This window comes from Amblyraja radiata, chromosome 11, assembly GCF_010909765.2.
Source record: "Amblyraja radiata isolate CabotCenter1 chromosome 11, sAmbRad1.1.pri, whole genome shotgun sequence".
Lineage (NCBI taxonomy): Eukaryota > Metazoa > Chordata > Chondrichthyes > Rajiformes > Rajidae > Amblyraja > Amblyraja radiata.
In genome coordinates, this window is record NC_045966.1 from 41737252 (window position 1) to 41754957 (window position 17706).

The window sequence follows — 17706 nt, forward strand, 5'->3', positions numbered from 1 at the left end:
GAAACAATTGGATAGGTTCATGGATAGGACTGGTTTGGAGGGTTATGGATCAAGCGCAGGCAAGTGGGACTAGTGTAGCAGAGACATTGTTGGCCGGTGTGGACGAGTTGGTCCGAAGGGTCTGTTACCTCACTGTATCACTCTATAACTCTATGACTCTACCACCACAGACATTGAAGCTGACGGTCGATGATTTTTGCCGCCATGCCAGAGCCTTTATACACAGTTGGTAATATTAACGTTTGCAAGATTGGCTGCGCGTTTCTGCGCAGCTACCCGTGGATAAAGACTGTGAGAGTTTCCAAGCTATCAATGTGATTAAACTGCAATATTATTTCAGCGACTGCAAGTGGGGCTCGTCCTCACTCTGCACCAAATAAAATGAAATAAAAGCAACTGCGAATGCTGATTTGCTGCTAAGATAGACACAGAATATTGGAGTAACTCAACAGATCAGGCAGCGTCGCTCGAAAGAAAGTTGAAAATGGAGGGCCCATTTTCTCCAGAGATGCTGCCTGACCCGTTGAGTTACTCCAGCATTTTGTGTCTATCTCAAAGCAACTTTCTGTCCAACGTTGATTGCGCAATTTCGCCACGACACTGACAACTGTTGGTGCAATAAAGACGATTTATTTACCACGACAGTTAATGAGGTAATTCTATACACCTTGCTTGTGAAGTGACCCTGTTGCCTTAACGTGCAATTGACATGGTTTGTTTGCCCCCCTTCAAGTGAGAGGTGTCGCAATTAAAGGCTCGTGGTTGAAACATGTTGGCGACAATACTGATGGACCGTGATGAAATAGTACAGAGATACATTTGATACGCTATATACATAAATTCATGCATTTTAAGGTGGGTGACGTCGTAGCAAGAATCATTGAAAAGGGAAATACCACAGGTCTGAGAAATTGAAATAAAAGCACATATACAGCATTGGACTGAAACAGAATCGTTATTCTCCCCCTTCACAACAACAACCTGACCTGCTGTATGATTTTAACTTTTTCAGTTTTTAATACAAATCAACACAACATATTTTGGTACTCATATTGTAGTGGTTTATTTTTTGTCAAGTATAGCGAAATATAACGAAAAAGCTTTTTTGCTTAATGTCATACTATACATGAGTATAACAGGTGGGGCAAAAGAAAATAGGAGAAGAGTGTCGTGTTACAGCCATAGAGAAAATGAAGATAAATTGCCAGTGCGCACGAGGTAGATTGTAAGTTTGAGGATAAATGCAGAGCTTCTGAGCCTTCAAGAACACGATAATATCGGAAAAAATATACTGCTCTTTATCCCGGTGACATGCACTCTCAAGCTTTTGTGATACCCATCAACGGGTGAGAGAAGAAGAGAGAATGGATTGGGTGCGAGTGGTTCCTGCTAATACTGGCAATTTACTCCAACAGACATTCCTCGTCCCTGTCGCACTGAAAGCTACCCTGTCTACTGAACCTACTGTAATTGACTGCTGTCACGACGTCCGACGTCCAAGCTGCCTCACTACCCCACTCTCCCGTGCCAATCCAGTTTTAACCCTCCGGAGTATTATTTCCAAACATGCAAGCCAAGACGTTAGTCTCCGACCATATCAAGTGCATTCCGTCCCTCCTATGCAAGTATTACGAACGAATTTCCATTTCTTACTCTAGTTTATACAGGATAATATTGAAAACATTTTGCTATTTTTACAACCGTACTTTCATGTTCAATTACTGAAGATCAGTGACCGATGCACAGATATATCAGTACAAATTGTGTATCTGGCCGTTGTCTTATTGCTTTGTCTGAAAAAAAAGCCTTCCAGGCGCCAATAATTGCGAAGTATTCATAAGGCTCCAATTGATTGTCATTACGCAAACACAGAAGCAAAAATGTCATTCCTGGGGCTACACGTTTGATGAATTTTAATTTTCTTTGTCTGAAAACATTTTTTTTTTAAGTGAAATGTTGCTGGATATCAAACCAACACCCTTAATGATCATTGACGGACGCAGGTTAGTGTCACAAAGGCCGCCGTGTACCTTAGTCTTGGTTTTTCACTCCACGAGAAAAACGAAGTAACCAGTTCAGAAATATTCCCGTCGATTCAGGAGTATGTAGTTCGTTCTTTTTAAAAGAATGTGTCTTTTTCTGGGGAGAGAAAATGTGACGACATATGTTATGCAAGCCACGCAGGTTTGCGCTGCTGTACTTAACTGATTGTAGTTGAAACGGCCTTTGTTCTAGATAAATAGTCTGAATAACGTGTGAAAACCCCGAAACTGAAGACTACGCGAAAAATCCACGAACGTCTGAAGGGGATGTAAAATTGTGGAGACAGCTTGGATGTACAATAGATTGCATGACAGGGCTGTGGACTACACTGGCAGGGCTGATTTGTATGACAGATCCTCTTGCAGTTTGGGTAGTGGAGTGTATGCATTTTCCGACTCACTGTGGTTCAAGAACAATTGGAATTGCTCTCTTAGCTACTTGGTGGCCTCCAAGAATGCAAACTTTGGCCCTGAAAGTGAGTAGATGCTGCATTATTTGTCAAAAGTACAATTCTGGAAAAGAAGTACAGTGTGGCGATGGGAAGTCACCTTTGCCCACGGGTCCTTTTGAAACTCTACAGATGGATTATATTGAGATGGAGACATGCCAGGGATACTGATATGTACTCGTAGTCGATGTGTTCAGCAGATGGATCGAGGCCTCTCCAGCACTTGATAAGAACTGTTGTCAAGGTGCTAATGACAGAAATTATCCCTAGAATCAGTATCCCAATTTGGCTTAGTTCTGACAATGGTTCTCATTTTAATAATATATAATTCTGCAAACAGCTGGGTATCCAACAGTAATTACACTGTGCATATCGACCATAGGCTGCTGGACTTGTAGAAAGGAGAAATCAGACCCTGAAAACTAAATTAGCTAAATTGAAGGCGGAGACAGAAATTGGTTTGATCAAATTACTCCCCATAGCTTTATTTCAAATGCGTGTCACGCCTGCAGGGAAATCTAGACTGAGCCCAGCTGAAATTATTTATGGTAGACCTTTGAAAGCCCCTTGGAACCAACATGCAATTAAAGTTATAAGTTTCGATCAGATGACCACGGAGATGACTGATTGCATTCTGGTCTTGACTCGGGCACTAAGAGATTTGCATTCTAGGGTGCGAGCAGCATATGGTGAATTGCCTCTATTGGTCTCTTCTATCAAGGTGAAGCCTGGTGACTCTGTACTAGTGAATAATTGGGTAAGGAAAGGGTTGGAGGTTCGTTGGGAAGGACCTTACCCGTTTCTCCTAACAACTCCAACAGCAGGGAAGGTAGGAGAAATGAATGGGTACATATTCATCACTGCAAGAGTATTAGTGGGAGAGTAGGTTGCTAACTTGTTTTTATCAAGAAATCTCTTAGGTAATATCATACCCATCGAGAGTCAAGAATATATTCAACCAACAGGATATACGAAGAGGATTCTTGCCCATGCAATCTCGGGAGATGATGACTCATCAGTCAGAAGTCATGGAACTATGCCCATGCAAACTCGGGAAGTTACTTAGCGTTCTGACAAATTACATCACCATCATTTTAGGTTATATAACAGGAACCGTATCATTACTTTTTGTATTATTGGTTATCATAATATGATTAAAGAGGGGAATGATAATATTGGGTATTTTAGGTGACTGACAAAATGGAGGATTTCTGTGTTTGCAAAACTTGCTTGGCATCTTTTTGCAAATGCTGCATAGACCATGAGGATTATGGCTCTAGAATGTCTGTGGCTTGGGAGGAAGTTGAGTTTAGGGTGATGTTCAGATGTCCTTTAATTGATAATATCTATGAGGGTTTTGCAGAAAAAGCAAATGCATGACAAGGATTGGTTGGGAAATGATACTATTTAATACTATTTTAATACTATTGTTAACTATGTTGCATGGTCTTTGCACTGCTGTTTGAGATTGGTCAAGGAGAGGGGCCTTTCCCAAATTGTTTACATTACCTGCTAAAATGTGTCTTTACTTAAGGGAACTGTTTTCGATTAAGAACTTTCTGCAGAAAAAATGTAATGGGATATTCTGTCATTGGGTTAGGGAACCGTCAATTAATGTATTGCATGATCTTTATTTATGATTAACTTGCAGGGGTATTACGCGCCAAGGTCCGATTTAGTATAAAGGTGGGGAGCACATGAGAGCGTGTTGATCTTCTGAGGTAGCACTTGGGACCGTGCTGACCATCTGGAGGTGTCTATTCACACGAGACTGAAGGGCTTGGACGAGTAGAGACCAGGATCGGACCCGCGGTGTTGGTTAGGTGTCGTATAGGTAGTGTGTTTGTGTTCGGAAAATAAAGTTAGTTTTCCCCAGAGTAGGGGAAACGAGGACCAGAGGACACAGGTTTAAGTTGAAGGGGAAAAGACAATAGCGATCTGAGGGCTAACGTTTTTCACAAAAAGTGTGGTGGGTGTATGGAACAAGCTATAAGAGGAGGTAGTTGAGGCAGGGACAATGGCAACGTTTAAGAAGCAGTTAGACAGGCACATGGATAGGACTGGTTTAATGGGATATTGGCCAATTGCAGGCAAGTCCGACGTGTTTCCACCCTGTATGACTCCGTGACTATGACTCTATGGCTCTATGACTATAACTACCAAATCTGCAATTGTTAGCACGTACAAAATCAAGAGCAACGATATCGCTTCGAAATAATTCTTCTTTCAGATGCTATTGCTAACTAGGGGAAATCGCACACTCCAAACATTTGGCGATGTAACTTCATCAGATGATTGGAGTAATTCCAGAAAGCAACTCAAAGCAATATTGTCAATGACCAACAAATGTTTTTTCCTGATGGCAGCGTCCATAAGCTTTGAACTGCCGTCCAGTTTGTATGGGATATGTCATCACTTAACTAACAAAAATGCATCGTTATCTGTCTTTAACCCTTCAACTCTCACCGTATCCACCATGGAATGAGTTATACGTGACTCGAAGCTCTATCATCTGGGAAGTATATTTGATATTTACAAATTTAAAAGGTATATCCAAATACTAAAGAAACTGTACAAATAAGAGACTCAATGGACCGAAGATGGTGGAAGCTGGATTAAAAACTGAAGGAGAAATTTAGTCGCTTGAGCAGCATTTATGACGTGGAAGGAATTATTAGCCTATGCAAGGACCCGACTTGAGACAATTTCTCTCTCCACAGATGCTATTAGACTCGCTGATTTCCTCCAGTTAGTTACGCTTTGCTGTACAACCGCACTACTGATATTTTTAGACAATGACCCGTCACAGATTTTAATGAAGATAGTAAAAGGATTATTACGCAAACCATGCTTAAATATTACCTTAGCCGGATTATGGTCACTATTATGCAATCACATCCAAAGGGATATGGGCAGGGCATGTTGACATATTGTATATCCGAAATCGCTTTGCATTTTCCATGCGCTACCTACATTTACAATGTTCAGCATCATGGATATTGAAGCAATCAGAGTAGACATGCCTATTAAGATCTCCTAACATTTCATCGTTTGCGTGGCACTGCATATACTACATCATTGAAGAACTTCATTGGGGGAAACCATTGGTCTGGGCATTCATTTGCACACGAACCCATCTTCATTTTCCCGTCACTTCTTGATATCAGCTCTGTCGCTGCTTTGGCGCGAATATCTTATATGTCTGATAGTAATCAGCAGGCAACGGCGCAGCGACTGAGAGCCTATAATGCAACTGCTCGTTACCCGGTCTGGTTCACAACCTGGAGCGGAGATATGCATAGCCATAACACCAGTATATATTTTACATAATTTCACGATTATTCGTGGGGTATTTAATTGCATTGTAAATTGCACATCGTGTGTCAAGTGCATGAACAGGAGGTGATATCCAATTTCTAGATGTTTCAGTTTTGATTATTTATGAAATATAGATAACCGTTCTAATGGGTGGAAGAATACATATCTGCTTAAATTGAATTTAAACTCTTTACATTTCAGCACAACATGGGTTTACAACTTGTGCATAACATGGTCCGTTGTTACATGCTACATTATAAAAGTGGGGGTTTATATTCGTGGAAGAATGTAACCCACAAAATAGTCAAAGCATCGTTTGTATTTTTCATTGATCAACCAATAATGTGAAATGTGATGTGACGATTACACATGACAGCACCGCTTTAAGAAATACGAAGACGCCGGATAGATTGAATATTATTACTTGGCATCGGCCTATCAGAGGCTGGATTGTGACTGGTGATCCGGCCCACCCGCTTTCCTCCCCTTACACCATTGCGTAGATTTTGCCACAGTTGAATGCTGAATCTCGAGCCGTGCAGCACTGAAGTCCATTTGGCAGTCGGAAATCAGGACTATGTTGCAGAAATGTTGAGAAAAACCGAGAAGGAATCCTCAGATTTCTAAATGATAGTGTGTTTGATCTGTTCTCACACATTGTCGTGGGAAATAAATGTAAGTGACTACAATCGTAAGTAACAAAGGAAACCGTCACGCCGAGACAACTGGGATGTGTTGTGCTAGAAATGAAACGTTATAGACACCACTGGCTGTTAAAATGGATATTACTGTGTTGGGTGTTCTCTTTCTGGGATCTAATTTCTGGACAGATTCGTTACTTAATTCCCGAAGAACTGCAGCTGGGTGCCTTTGTTGGAAATATCGCAGTTGACTTGGGTTTAGACGTGAAAGAGCTCAAGATCCGCAGTTTCCGTATTGTGCCTGGGCCGACGAAACAATTTTTCGACGTAAATGAGAACAATGGCAATCTATTTGTGAAGGAAAAGATAGACAGGGAACAGATCTGTGGACCGAGCGCAGTGTGTATCTTGTCCTTAGAAACAATGATCGAAAATCCTTTCAGTCTGCACGAAGCTGAAGTGGAAATTCTGGATGTAAATGACAATGAACCGACTTTTTCTGAAAGCACGATGCGCCTTGACATCTCAGAAATGGCCGCACCAGGAACAAGTAATCCGCTTGAGTGCGCTCATGACCCAGACGTAGGAAGTAACTCGGTGCAATCATATCAGTTAGTTGAGAATGATTACTTCTCATTGGACGTTGAGTATCGAAATGGAAATGAAGTCATGCCCGTGTTAGTTTTAAAAAGAGCACTGGATAGAGAAACAATACCCAGACACATGATGCTGCTGATTGCTAAGGACGGCGGAGTCCCCGCGCGTTCAGGAACCGCAGAAATATTAATAATTGTGAAAGATGTAAATGATAACTCTCCCCAGTTCTCCCAGTCCGTTTACAGGGTTAACGTGATGGAAAATATGTCCATAGGATCACTGGTTATCAAATTAAATGCCACTGATTTAGATGATGGATCAAATGGAGAGATTATTTACTCTTTCGGTCGCCAAACATCAGATAGATTACGTGAGCTGTTTAACGTAGATTACAAAACAGGTGAAATAACGATCAATGGAAATTTGGACCATGAAGAAAGCGATATGTTTGAATTAAATATTCAGGCTGATGACTCCGGTCCCGCCGCAATTTCATCTTTTTGTCACGTGCTCGTTCACGTTATCGATATGAATGACAATGCGCCAGAGATCACTGTATCTACGCTGTTTACCCCCGTGCCCGAAGATTCGGAGCCAGGCACGGTTGTGGCTTTAATCGGTGCCACAGATAAAGATTCTGGAGACAATGGAAAGTTGAATTGTCAAGTGGCAAATGACGTTCCTTTCCATCTGGACGCATCTTCTAAAAAATATTTAACACTGCACACGCAACACCATCTTGATCGTGAAAATATTTCGAGGTATGAAATAACAATCGTCTGCGGTGATTCGGGGTCACCTGTGCTCACCTCGAAGAAAATTATTGTGGTGGACGTTTCTGATATAAATGATAATTCGCCGTACTTTTCTCAGCCTTTATATACAGCACATGTGATGGAGAACAATGTTATCGGGGCGTCCATCTTTTCAGTAACAGCGTTTGATCCAGATTTAGATCAGAACTCTGAATTAAACTATTCAATCGTACCGAGCCAGGTTCAGACCGAGTCAGTGTTCAATTATGTACATATCCAATCAAAACAAGGAATTATATTTTCGCAAAGATCTTTCGACTACGAGAGTCTCAAACAAATTCAGATATGGGTTGTGGTGACGGACTCGGGACAGCCGCCATTATCCAGCAACGTTACTGTGGAATTTATTATCCTTGATCAGAATGACAACGCTCCGGTAATTGTACACCCATTACCCGATTATGGATCGATAGTAACAGAGACAATGTCTCGTTCGGCAGAACCAGGCTACCTGGTTGCCAAGGTATCGGCGAAGGATGCGGACTATGGCCAGAATGCCCGGCTTTCCTATCAACTTATTCAGGCCACTAATCGTGGACTTTTTACCATTTCACCAGATACTGGCGAGATCTGGACAATCCGTGGTATAATGAGCAAAGACAGCACAAGGGAAAGGTTGGTCGTCGGTGTAAAAGATCACGGTTCACCGCCACTTTCCGCTTCATTGACTATTATCTTATCATTGGCAGACAATGATATGGAAACATTTACTGATGCGAACGGTTCGGCTCAAGAACCCACAACGTTTGCGGATCTCAGCATTTACTTAGTCATATGCTTAGGGGTGACCTCTTCTACATTTCTCGTCATTGTGATTCTGCTCGCCGTTAAGATTTATAAAGGGAGGAGTCGATTTGAGTCCCACGATTGTTATCTGGGCACTTGCCATTGCTTTGAAACACGCAGTTCGTTGAATGGAATACAAAAAGCCAGCAGAAATCTTGAAATTGTTCCAAATTACGTGGAAGTGTTTGGGGGTGATCCGCTTTCTCAAAGTTTCCGATATGACACGTGTTCGAGTTCCGGCACTGCGAAGAGACATGCCATGTTTCCTAAAATAGACAACGCATCTGGACGCAAGGTTAGTATCACTCGCGAGATCAAAGAAATTGCGAATAATTTAATCTGCCAGCACAATGAGGTAAGTAGCTCTGAACAAAACACTTCAACTTTAATTCAGAGTCGCAGACAGCTCCTTAAGTTTGCAGCAAATATTCCATGCTAAACTTTTTAAGGACTAGTAAGAGTGAATATTGAACACCTGAACCTTTTAACTGCATACTCTTTGGTCCTGATTTTATCTTACTTTTCGAGATAATAATCGAAAAAGTGCAGCCCCAGGACTTGTAAGAAAACCTTGGTGAGAGGATTGAATCAGTCAAATAACCAGTAAAGTAGAACAGACTGAATTCCTCTTTGAACTATTTTTCCCTCTTGGAGGGTAGGACATGCTTAGCCTGGCTTGCCGAGCATGCTTCCCTGCACTGTATTTCCCGAACAACTTCAATCTTTTGTCCATAATATTTTGGCTATGTTTTCAGTCTGTAAATGGTCACACTCCTTCATTGATCATTCAGTCTTGTTTACGACTTATCACCGTTGTCACTCGTTTTTACCCTATCAGATATATCCCTCCTACATCTCATGCTTCTCTTCCCTCCTTTCCGGTTCTGACAAGGGGTCTTCGACCAGAAACCTTCGCTCTGTGTTATTCTCACACAGCCGGCCTCACCCAATGACTACGTCAAGCATATTGTGTTATTATTTTATCTTCCAGTGTCTATGAGGTTTTTCATGTGTATTACAAAGAGCTGGAAGTGATACGACGTGTTATTCTGAGAGGAATGGCCAATGTGAACACGTTTGATGAGGCGAATTTGGGGAAAACAAAGTAGTATCAACTTGTTGCACGGGAGTGGGAAAAACGGAACAATGTAATAAAATGAACAGACTTCCATGACAAAGGTTGTTGGTAGGTTATGATGTTAAATGAAAGCAGAAAGTCTTAAGATCAGTATTGAGAGAAGAAGCACGTCAAATAATTGGATTCGGGGGACAAATATAATGGCAACTATGAGAATTCAATACATATATTTAAATTGAGTGTTATATCTGCACAAATCAACGCGATCTCATACAAGTTGACCACATTACGCTGCATTACTCCAATTAAAATATGTGGAAATTTTAGGAGACATATGTATAAAAGTACACGGCCAATCAATTTCCCAACATTGAAGAGCATTGCTCAAGAACAGATCCTTCAACCCACCTTGTCTGCGGCGACCACGATGCCAGTCTAAACTAATGCCATCTGCCTGCACACGATGTGTATCCATCTATATCCTACCCCTTCAGTATTTCCCCAAATTACTCTTAAAAGTTACTATCATATCTACCACCGACCACTCTTTGTACCAAAAATCAGCCTCACAAATCTCCTCCAAACTTTTTTTACTCACCTAAAACGTATGGCACCTGGTACTAGGCATTTTCTCCCAGGAATTAAATAATTTAAATATCAACACTGTCTGCCGCTCATCATCCTGTGAAATTATATCATTTCACCCTCTGTCTCCCTCGTTATCGGGAAAACAATTCAAGCAGGCTCAACATTTCCTTATTTCAAACATATTGCTATCCAAAGATAGATACGAAGTGCTGGATTAACTCAGCGAGGCAGGCAGAATCTCAGGAGAAAAGGGATGGGTGACGGGGGGGAAGTAAGAAAATGCCACATAAAGCAGAGCCGGTCCTAGAGGGGACCACTGAGTGAAGGTCTCGAAGAACCCCCGTCGAATAGAGGAGGAGAACCTCTTCTAAGTAGGTACACCTTGCGGAGATTTCGCAGTGGAGCAGGCAAGTGTGTAGAAAGGACTAAACCACCATCTGCAGTTCCTTTCTACACTGCATTGTAAAATGTGCAGTGTTCCAAAATATATTAAATAAATAAAACTGAAATTCACCAAGAAAAAATATATAAGCCATATATATATAAACTATTCCCTAAATTTGCCACACATATAATAAATCTGCTAATTCGTTATCGCATATATTTCCTAACAGAGAGGCGGCATAAAAAGGCCCAATCATTTACAGTCGGCGAAGATAATATTGCAGGGCTAAAGGTCTTGGCAGTTATCATTCCTCACATTCTCAAAATTCTTCTCACAAATGAGAGAATTAAATGCAAGTAGAGATTTCGAAAGTTTGCAGTTGCGCATCGCATACTTCCTGAAACGAAATGGCAAGCTAAAATGGGAAACGATGGAGCCTTTCACGCATTACATGTAGAAACAAAAGCCGTTATCAGTTTCTTCTACAGCCATTCATAGGCCCTTACTAGAACACTTATTTTCACTTCTGTGTCAGTAGGTTTTGGACCGACGCATGACATTTATAACGAATTATCAGTCAGTATTAATTTTGTAATATTTTATTTCTGTACAGATTATGAGCTCAAACATTTCCGACCATCATATTTAGTTGTGCGCTCGTCGGTTAGATGAGGACTAGTTCACGTTTCCCATCTGATGTTACCAGTTAACATTCTGTTTTCACAGCCGAATCTTTGCGCAATTAGTAAACGAACAAGGTTGGAGAGTACACAAAATTGCTGGGGAAACTCAGCGGGTGCAGCAGCATCTATGGAGCGAAGGAAATAGGCGACGTTTCGGGCCGAAACCCTTCTTCAGACTGATGGGGGGTGGGGGGGGGGGGGGGGGGGGGGGGGGGGGAGGGAAAGAGGGAAAGGGGGAGGGGGAGGAGGGGCCCGAGGGCGGGCGGATGGGAGGGTGGGAGGAGACAGCTAGAGGGTTAAGGAAGGGGAGGAGACAGCAAGGGCTAGCAAAATTGGGAGAATTCAATGTTAATGCCATAGAGACGCAAGGTCCCCAGACGGAATATGAGGTGCTGTTCCTCCAATTTCCGCTGTTGCTCACTCTGGCAATGGAGGAGACCCAGGACAGAGAGGTCGGATTGGGAATGGGAGGGGGAGTTGAAGTGCTGAGCCACCGGGAGTTCAGGTAGGTTATTGCGGACTGAGCGGAGGTGTTCGGCGAAACGATCGCCCAACCTACGCTTGGTCTCCCCGATATAAATCAGCTGACATCTAGAGCAGCGGATGCAGTAGATGAGGTTGGAGGAGATACAGGTGAACCTTTGTCGCGCCTGGAACGACTGCTTGGGACATTGAGCTCGCGATTATGGTGAAAAGGAACCGATTGCCGTGTTCTTAGATGGGAGTTATTCTCGCGCCGATGTGCTAGGAGACATGGGTAAATTGGAGAGATAAATTGGAGAGATAAATTGGAGAGATACTGAAAGCTATGCCCTCTAGTATTGCACATTTCAACTCAGTGAAAATGATTCTCAGTACTTACGATGTTCGTGTCACGAATTGACCTCGCAACCCACTGAATAACCCATTTAGTTGTATCAAAATGTCATATGCGCGTCTCTGCAGGATGTACGCCTTCATATATGAACTCCAACCGTTCAAGATAGTGGCACACACTGACAAATGGAAGGTAATTCAAATGTTCCACTTCTTCATACTTTTCAAACCGATCAATAAATGCACCTTCCGGAAAACACCGGACGTGCTTAATATCAGTCATGGGAATACATCAGTCATGTTCCTAGCTTCTCTGGATTAGCATCACGCTATGGGTCCCGTTAATCTTTAGTTTAGTTTAGTTTATTGTCACGTGTACCGCGGCACAGTGAAACTGGGTTTTTTTGGCTGCGTGCTATCCAGTCAGCAGAAAGACAACCCGTGATTACAATCGAGCCCTCCACAGTGTACAGTTGCAGGATAAAGGGAATAACGTTTAATGCAAGATAGAGTCCAGTAAAGCCGGATTACAGAGTCCGAGGGCCTCCAATGAGGTAGACGGAGGATCAGGACCACTCTCTAGTCAGTGATAGGATGGGTTCAGTTGCCTGATAATTACAGGGAAGAATCAAGATACATTGGTCTCCAATCCTTAAAAATGTGTGTGTGTGTGTGTGTGTGTGTGTGTGTGTGTGTGTGTGCGTGTGTGTGTGTGTGTGTGTGTGTGTGTGTGTGTGTGTGTGTGTGTGTGTGTGTGTGTGTGTGTGTGTGTGGGGAGAGGGGGGGGGGGGTCATTTGAAATTCTATGCACCTATGAATGAGATTGTTAAATCAAGACTGTATGTTGCAAGCAAATATCTGCACTGAAATAAATGGATGTAATGAAGCTCATATCTTGTAAGGGTCGACAAAAATGCTGGAGAAGCTCAGCGGGGGTAAGGGTCTCCGTGCGATTACAGAACTGCCCCACGTTTACATATGTAATGAGCCTTGAATCTTGCCGGTAATTGTGTAAAACAGACACTTAACGTGAACTGTAAGACTGTCTTCGATCTGATTTTGTAAAAGAAGCGAATAAATGGCTAAATTGCAAAATGTATTAGTGGTTGCACAGCAATAAATGCGAAAAGAAAATGTCGCGTCCTCGCTTTAACAAATGAGAATTATTCTGATTGGTTCAATACGAGACCGTCTAGCAACCAACCACAGGCTACAGTGTGAGTGGTGATCCGGACTGCCCCTTTCTCTTCTCATCTTTCATCAAACCAGCGGAGGACAGGGTAGAGAACTGCTGCGCACAGTCTCTCCGGCAAATGTAAGGGATATCTTAATTTAAATGAACGTGGCGATTCTGAAAATACCCGGAGGTATAGTTGTACAACACCATTTGCCGATTAAGAAATTATATTTATTTTACCGATGCAGAGATTGTAAACGGCGCCATCTGGCCTAAAAACCATTGGTATGATTCGGTGTAGAAATGAGATGTACAATAATTTGGTCGCTAAAATGGCATCTATTGTTCCACATATTGTCTTCGTGCGGTGTGGTTTTTGGCCAGATTCGGTATTCAATTCCTGAAGAGCTACAACACGGAGCCTTTGTTGGGAATATCGCAGCCGATTTAGGTTTTGACGTCAACCAGCTCAGGTCTCGCAGATTGCGGATTGTGGCCGGAACCAAGGAACAGTATTTGGAGGTAAATTTAGAGAGCGGAATTTTATTCGTGAATAGAAAAATAGACAGGGAACAGCTCTGCGGGTCCATTCTTACGTGCGTGCTCTCGTTAGAAGCCGTAATTCAGAACCCACTTAATTTATTTCATGTTGAAGTGGAGATTCTAGATGTAAATGACAATGCGCCGAGATTTCCGAAGGCCAAACTGCACCTAGAAATCTCCGAGGTTGCCGCACCAGGGGCGCGTTTTCCCCTAGAATCTGCGTTCGACCCAGACGTCGGAAGCAACTCGGTACAAAGCTATGGTCTCCTTCCGAACGATTATTTTACACTGGAGGTGGAGACGCGAAGAGGGTTTGGAAAATTTCCGGTGATGGTTCTGGAGAGGCCTCTGGATAGAGAAAAGCAATCAACACATCGGTTAGTGCTCACGGCTAAAGATAGCGGGTCCCCCGAAAGATCGGGTACAGCAGAGGTCACAGTGGAGGTACAGGACGCAAACGACAATCTACCTGTTTTCCTGCAAACTAGTTACAAGGTCAGTCTTTTAGAAAATGCACCTAAAAATACTCTGGTGATACAAGTAAATGCTACCGACCTCGACGCCGGTACTAATGGAGAGATTGAATACTCATTTAGCAGCCAGACACCAGCTAAAGTATTTCAGCTATTTTCTGTAGATTCGAAAACCGGCGAGATTACTGTTGAAGGTCCCTTAGACTACGAAGGCAACAATATCTACGCTATTAACGTGCAAGCTGTCGACAAGGGCCCTAATGCAGTGCCCGTATATTGTAATGTGTTGGTGGATATTACCGATGAGAATGATAACACCCCTGAAGTTACCTTGGCGTCTTTGTCTAGTCCTGTTAGTGAACATGCCCCATCTGGGACTGTTGTGGCCCTGATCAGCGCAGCTGACAAAGATTCTGGCGAGAATGGACAGGTAAAATGTGAAATCGGACGTGATCTTCCCTTCAGACTGGAAGCATCTTTAAAGAACTATTATAGATTAGTCACTCGGCGACTACTGGACCGCGAAAGCGTCTTTAAATATGACGTTATTATCACCTGCAGCGACGCTGGGAGCCCTCCACTATCTTTCAACAAAACTATCTTGGTGGAAGTTTCTGATGTAAATGACAACTCTCCGCGCTTTACACAATCTTCCTATAACGCTTACATCATGGAGAATAATATCATTGGGAATTCATTTTTTCAAGTGACCGCCGTTGATACCGATGTAAATCAGAATGCGCTACTAACATATTCCATCGCTCAGACATACATTCAGGGCGAGCTGGCGACCTCCTTCGTTCAAATTAACTCTGAAAATGGAATCATATATTCTCAGCGGTCTTTTGACTACGAGGAACTTAAAAATTTCCAGATCCAAATTCAAGTCCAGGACTCTGGAGTCCCACAACTCAGTAGCAAAGTCTCCTTGGATGTTATTATGGTTGATCAGAACGACAATGCCCCCGTAATTGTGCACCCAGTGTCTGTGTTTGGATCAACTGTGACAGAGACTGTGCCTCGCTTCGCTGAACCTGGATATATGGTCGCTAAGGTATCAGCTACTGACGCAGACTCCGGCCAAAACGCACATCTTTCTTATGAAATAAGACAAGGGACTGTTCCTGACCTTTTTACAATTTCAGCCTACACAGGCGATATCTGGACCACCCGTCGGATAGAAAAGCAAGATGGTAATAGCCAACATTTGCTGATTTTAGTGAAAGACAGTGGAACGCCATCTTTAACTGCTACAATGACTATTGCCTTGTCAGTCGTGGAGAGGGAGACAGAGCTGAACTCTGGTACAAGTAGTCTCTCTGAAAATCGTGACATAAACTCTGACTTCAGTCTTTACCTAGTAATTTCTTTGGGGATAATATCGTCGATATTCTTCATGGTTTTAATCATCTTGGCGTTTAAAGTTCAAAGGCAGAGGTTTCGTTTTGCCGATACCGGGTGCTATATAGAGATTTGTTGCTGCTTTGAAGCAAGGAATTCGCTGAATGGGATTCAAAAAGCCAGCCGAAATATTCACATCGCTCCTAATTACGTCGATGTCTTTGGAGGGGATCCACTTTCCCAAAGTTTCCGCTATGAGGCATGTTCAACATTAAATTCGTCGAAGGCGACTGTTTTGGTTCCTAAACTGAGAACGGGTGAGAATTATATGGATAGCGAAGCCATGGAAATAGAGAAATCCATATTGAATGCAAAGTACTCGAACAAAAGCAGCACTCTAAATGACGAGGTGAGACAATAATAACACTCGTAAGTTTTCTTTAAACTAATATGTGCAAGTTTTGTCACTACTTTGAATGCCGGTTTAGATTGCGGCTGAGGAAAGTGAACCGATTCTGAATGCAAGCATAATAGTGTAAAATTTAGCTAACGACACCAATATAAAAAAGAGGAAATCCATCGGTACAGAAATGCAAGCGATACCCATAGTCAAGAAGGGGTAACTGATAAGAAAAGAGGCCGGAGATATAGTTCAGTAATACTGAAATGTGGCTACACGAAAAATAAGACGAGGAACTAATCTGTGAAAAAATTGGATGGTGGAAGGTTGAGGAACTATGATTAGGGAAAGTGACCAATTCTGAATGACATCACAATCTGGAAACTAGCTAATGAGAACAATAAACTTAAGTTATTAATGAACCTAGATGAAGAAAGATTGGGTGCAGTCTGAGTTCTGATGCAAATGCATTGGCATCAATCGGATATAGAAACGATAACTGAACTGGCGAAGCCATGACATGGCGAAGCCATGACATATTGAATTTGGAGTGAAAAGTCTGAGGTCATGCCTCCTGGCTGTAAATAACGTGGAAAGATATTATTTTCAAATGCTGAGAGGTAGGAAAGTGTTCATGTTCAGATGAATCTAAGCATACTTGTGCATGAATTCCTGAATTCAACATATAGCTAACACAAGCAATTTGGAAAGCAAACGATATTGCAAGGGCATTTGAGTAGATAGATAAACATCTCTCTCCCATTAACATGTGACTGGAGAGTTGTCTTATCTTGGGCGGAATATTGCTGAAATTATTTCTGTAATTGAGAGTGGAAGTTGCCCTCTGGGGATAAATATAACTTACTACCCTGTGCACTACAGAGTTTGGATAATAGGCTGGTTTCATTGAAAGGTACAAGATTCAAGGACATCTTATTTGGATGTCCAGAGCAGAGAGCAAATTGCCTTAAAATAAGAGTTTAACCATTCAGGGCGGAATAAATAGAGACCTCGTCACACAGAGTGTAGAATATCTATGAAACGCTCTGCCCAAGAGGGTTGCAGAGACTGTACCAAAAAATAAACATAAGCAGATTTTCTTTGGATATGAAAGGGATCACGATATATGAGGTTGGAAAAGGATGGTGGCAAGCAGTGTCTGTGCCACAGTATTGTCGAGACTGGGCCACAGTGTCTGGGCCACCGTATATTTTCAAATGCACTCCAGAGTGTACAAAGGAACCGTGATATTTTGTTTGTAAAGTACTGGGTAACAACTTATTTCAAAATACCAGAGACTTTGTTGGGTATTATCGGTGGTTCCAAAAGACACGGTGGTCAGATTTTTGCTTAATAACCGACCTCCTTGGGAAATTTGGTGCATGCGTTATCAAATATGTAGTTTTCTTGGTGTCTGAGCAAAATGGATGTTAGTCGAATCGTTTTTTCAGCGGGATAACATTAGCTACACTCCAATCCACAGGAACTGATCCTGAATTGATAGAACATTGGAAAATGATCACCAATACGTCCACGATTTCTAGAGCCACCTCCTAGAATACCCTGGTATACAG

At 42.3% G+C, this 17706-nt stretch overlaps 2 protein-coding genes across 2 annotated transcripts in view; both read left to right on the plus strand.

Annotated features, from left to right (window-relative positions):
* The first annotated feature begins 3098 nt into the window (after positions 1-3098).
* LOC116978402 (protocadherin-10-like) lies at positions 3099-13263 on the plus strand. The gene is made up of 3 exons (XM_033029522.1): positions 3099-3248; positions 6640-9003; positions 13219-13263. Exons 1-3 carry the CDS (start codon positions 3099-3101, stop codon positions 13261-13263), a joined length of 2559 nt encoding a protein of 852 aa, XP_032885413.1.
* A 234-nt stretch (positions 13264-13497) lies between these two features.
* Positions 13498-17706, plus strand: part of LOC116978589 (protocadherin beta-15-like) — a 216984-nt gene continuing 212775 nt past the window's right edge. Inside the window, exon 1 of the mRNA XM_033029825.1 lies at positions 13498-16141. Coding sequence (XP_032885716.1) covers positions 13679-16141 — 2463 coding nt within the window. The 5' untranslated portion in view covers positions 13498-13678. The remainder of the gene's footprint in view (positions 16142-17706) is intronic.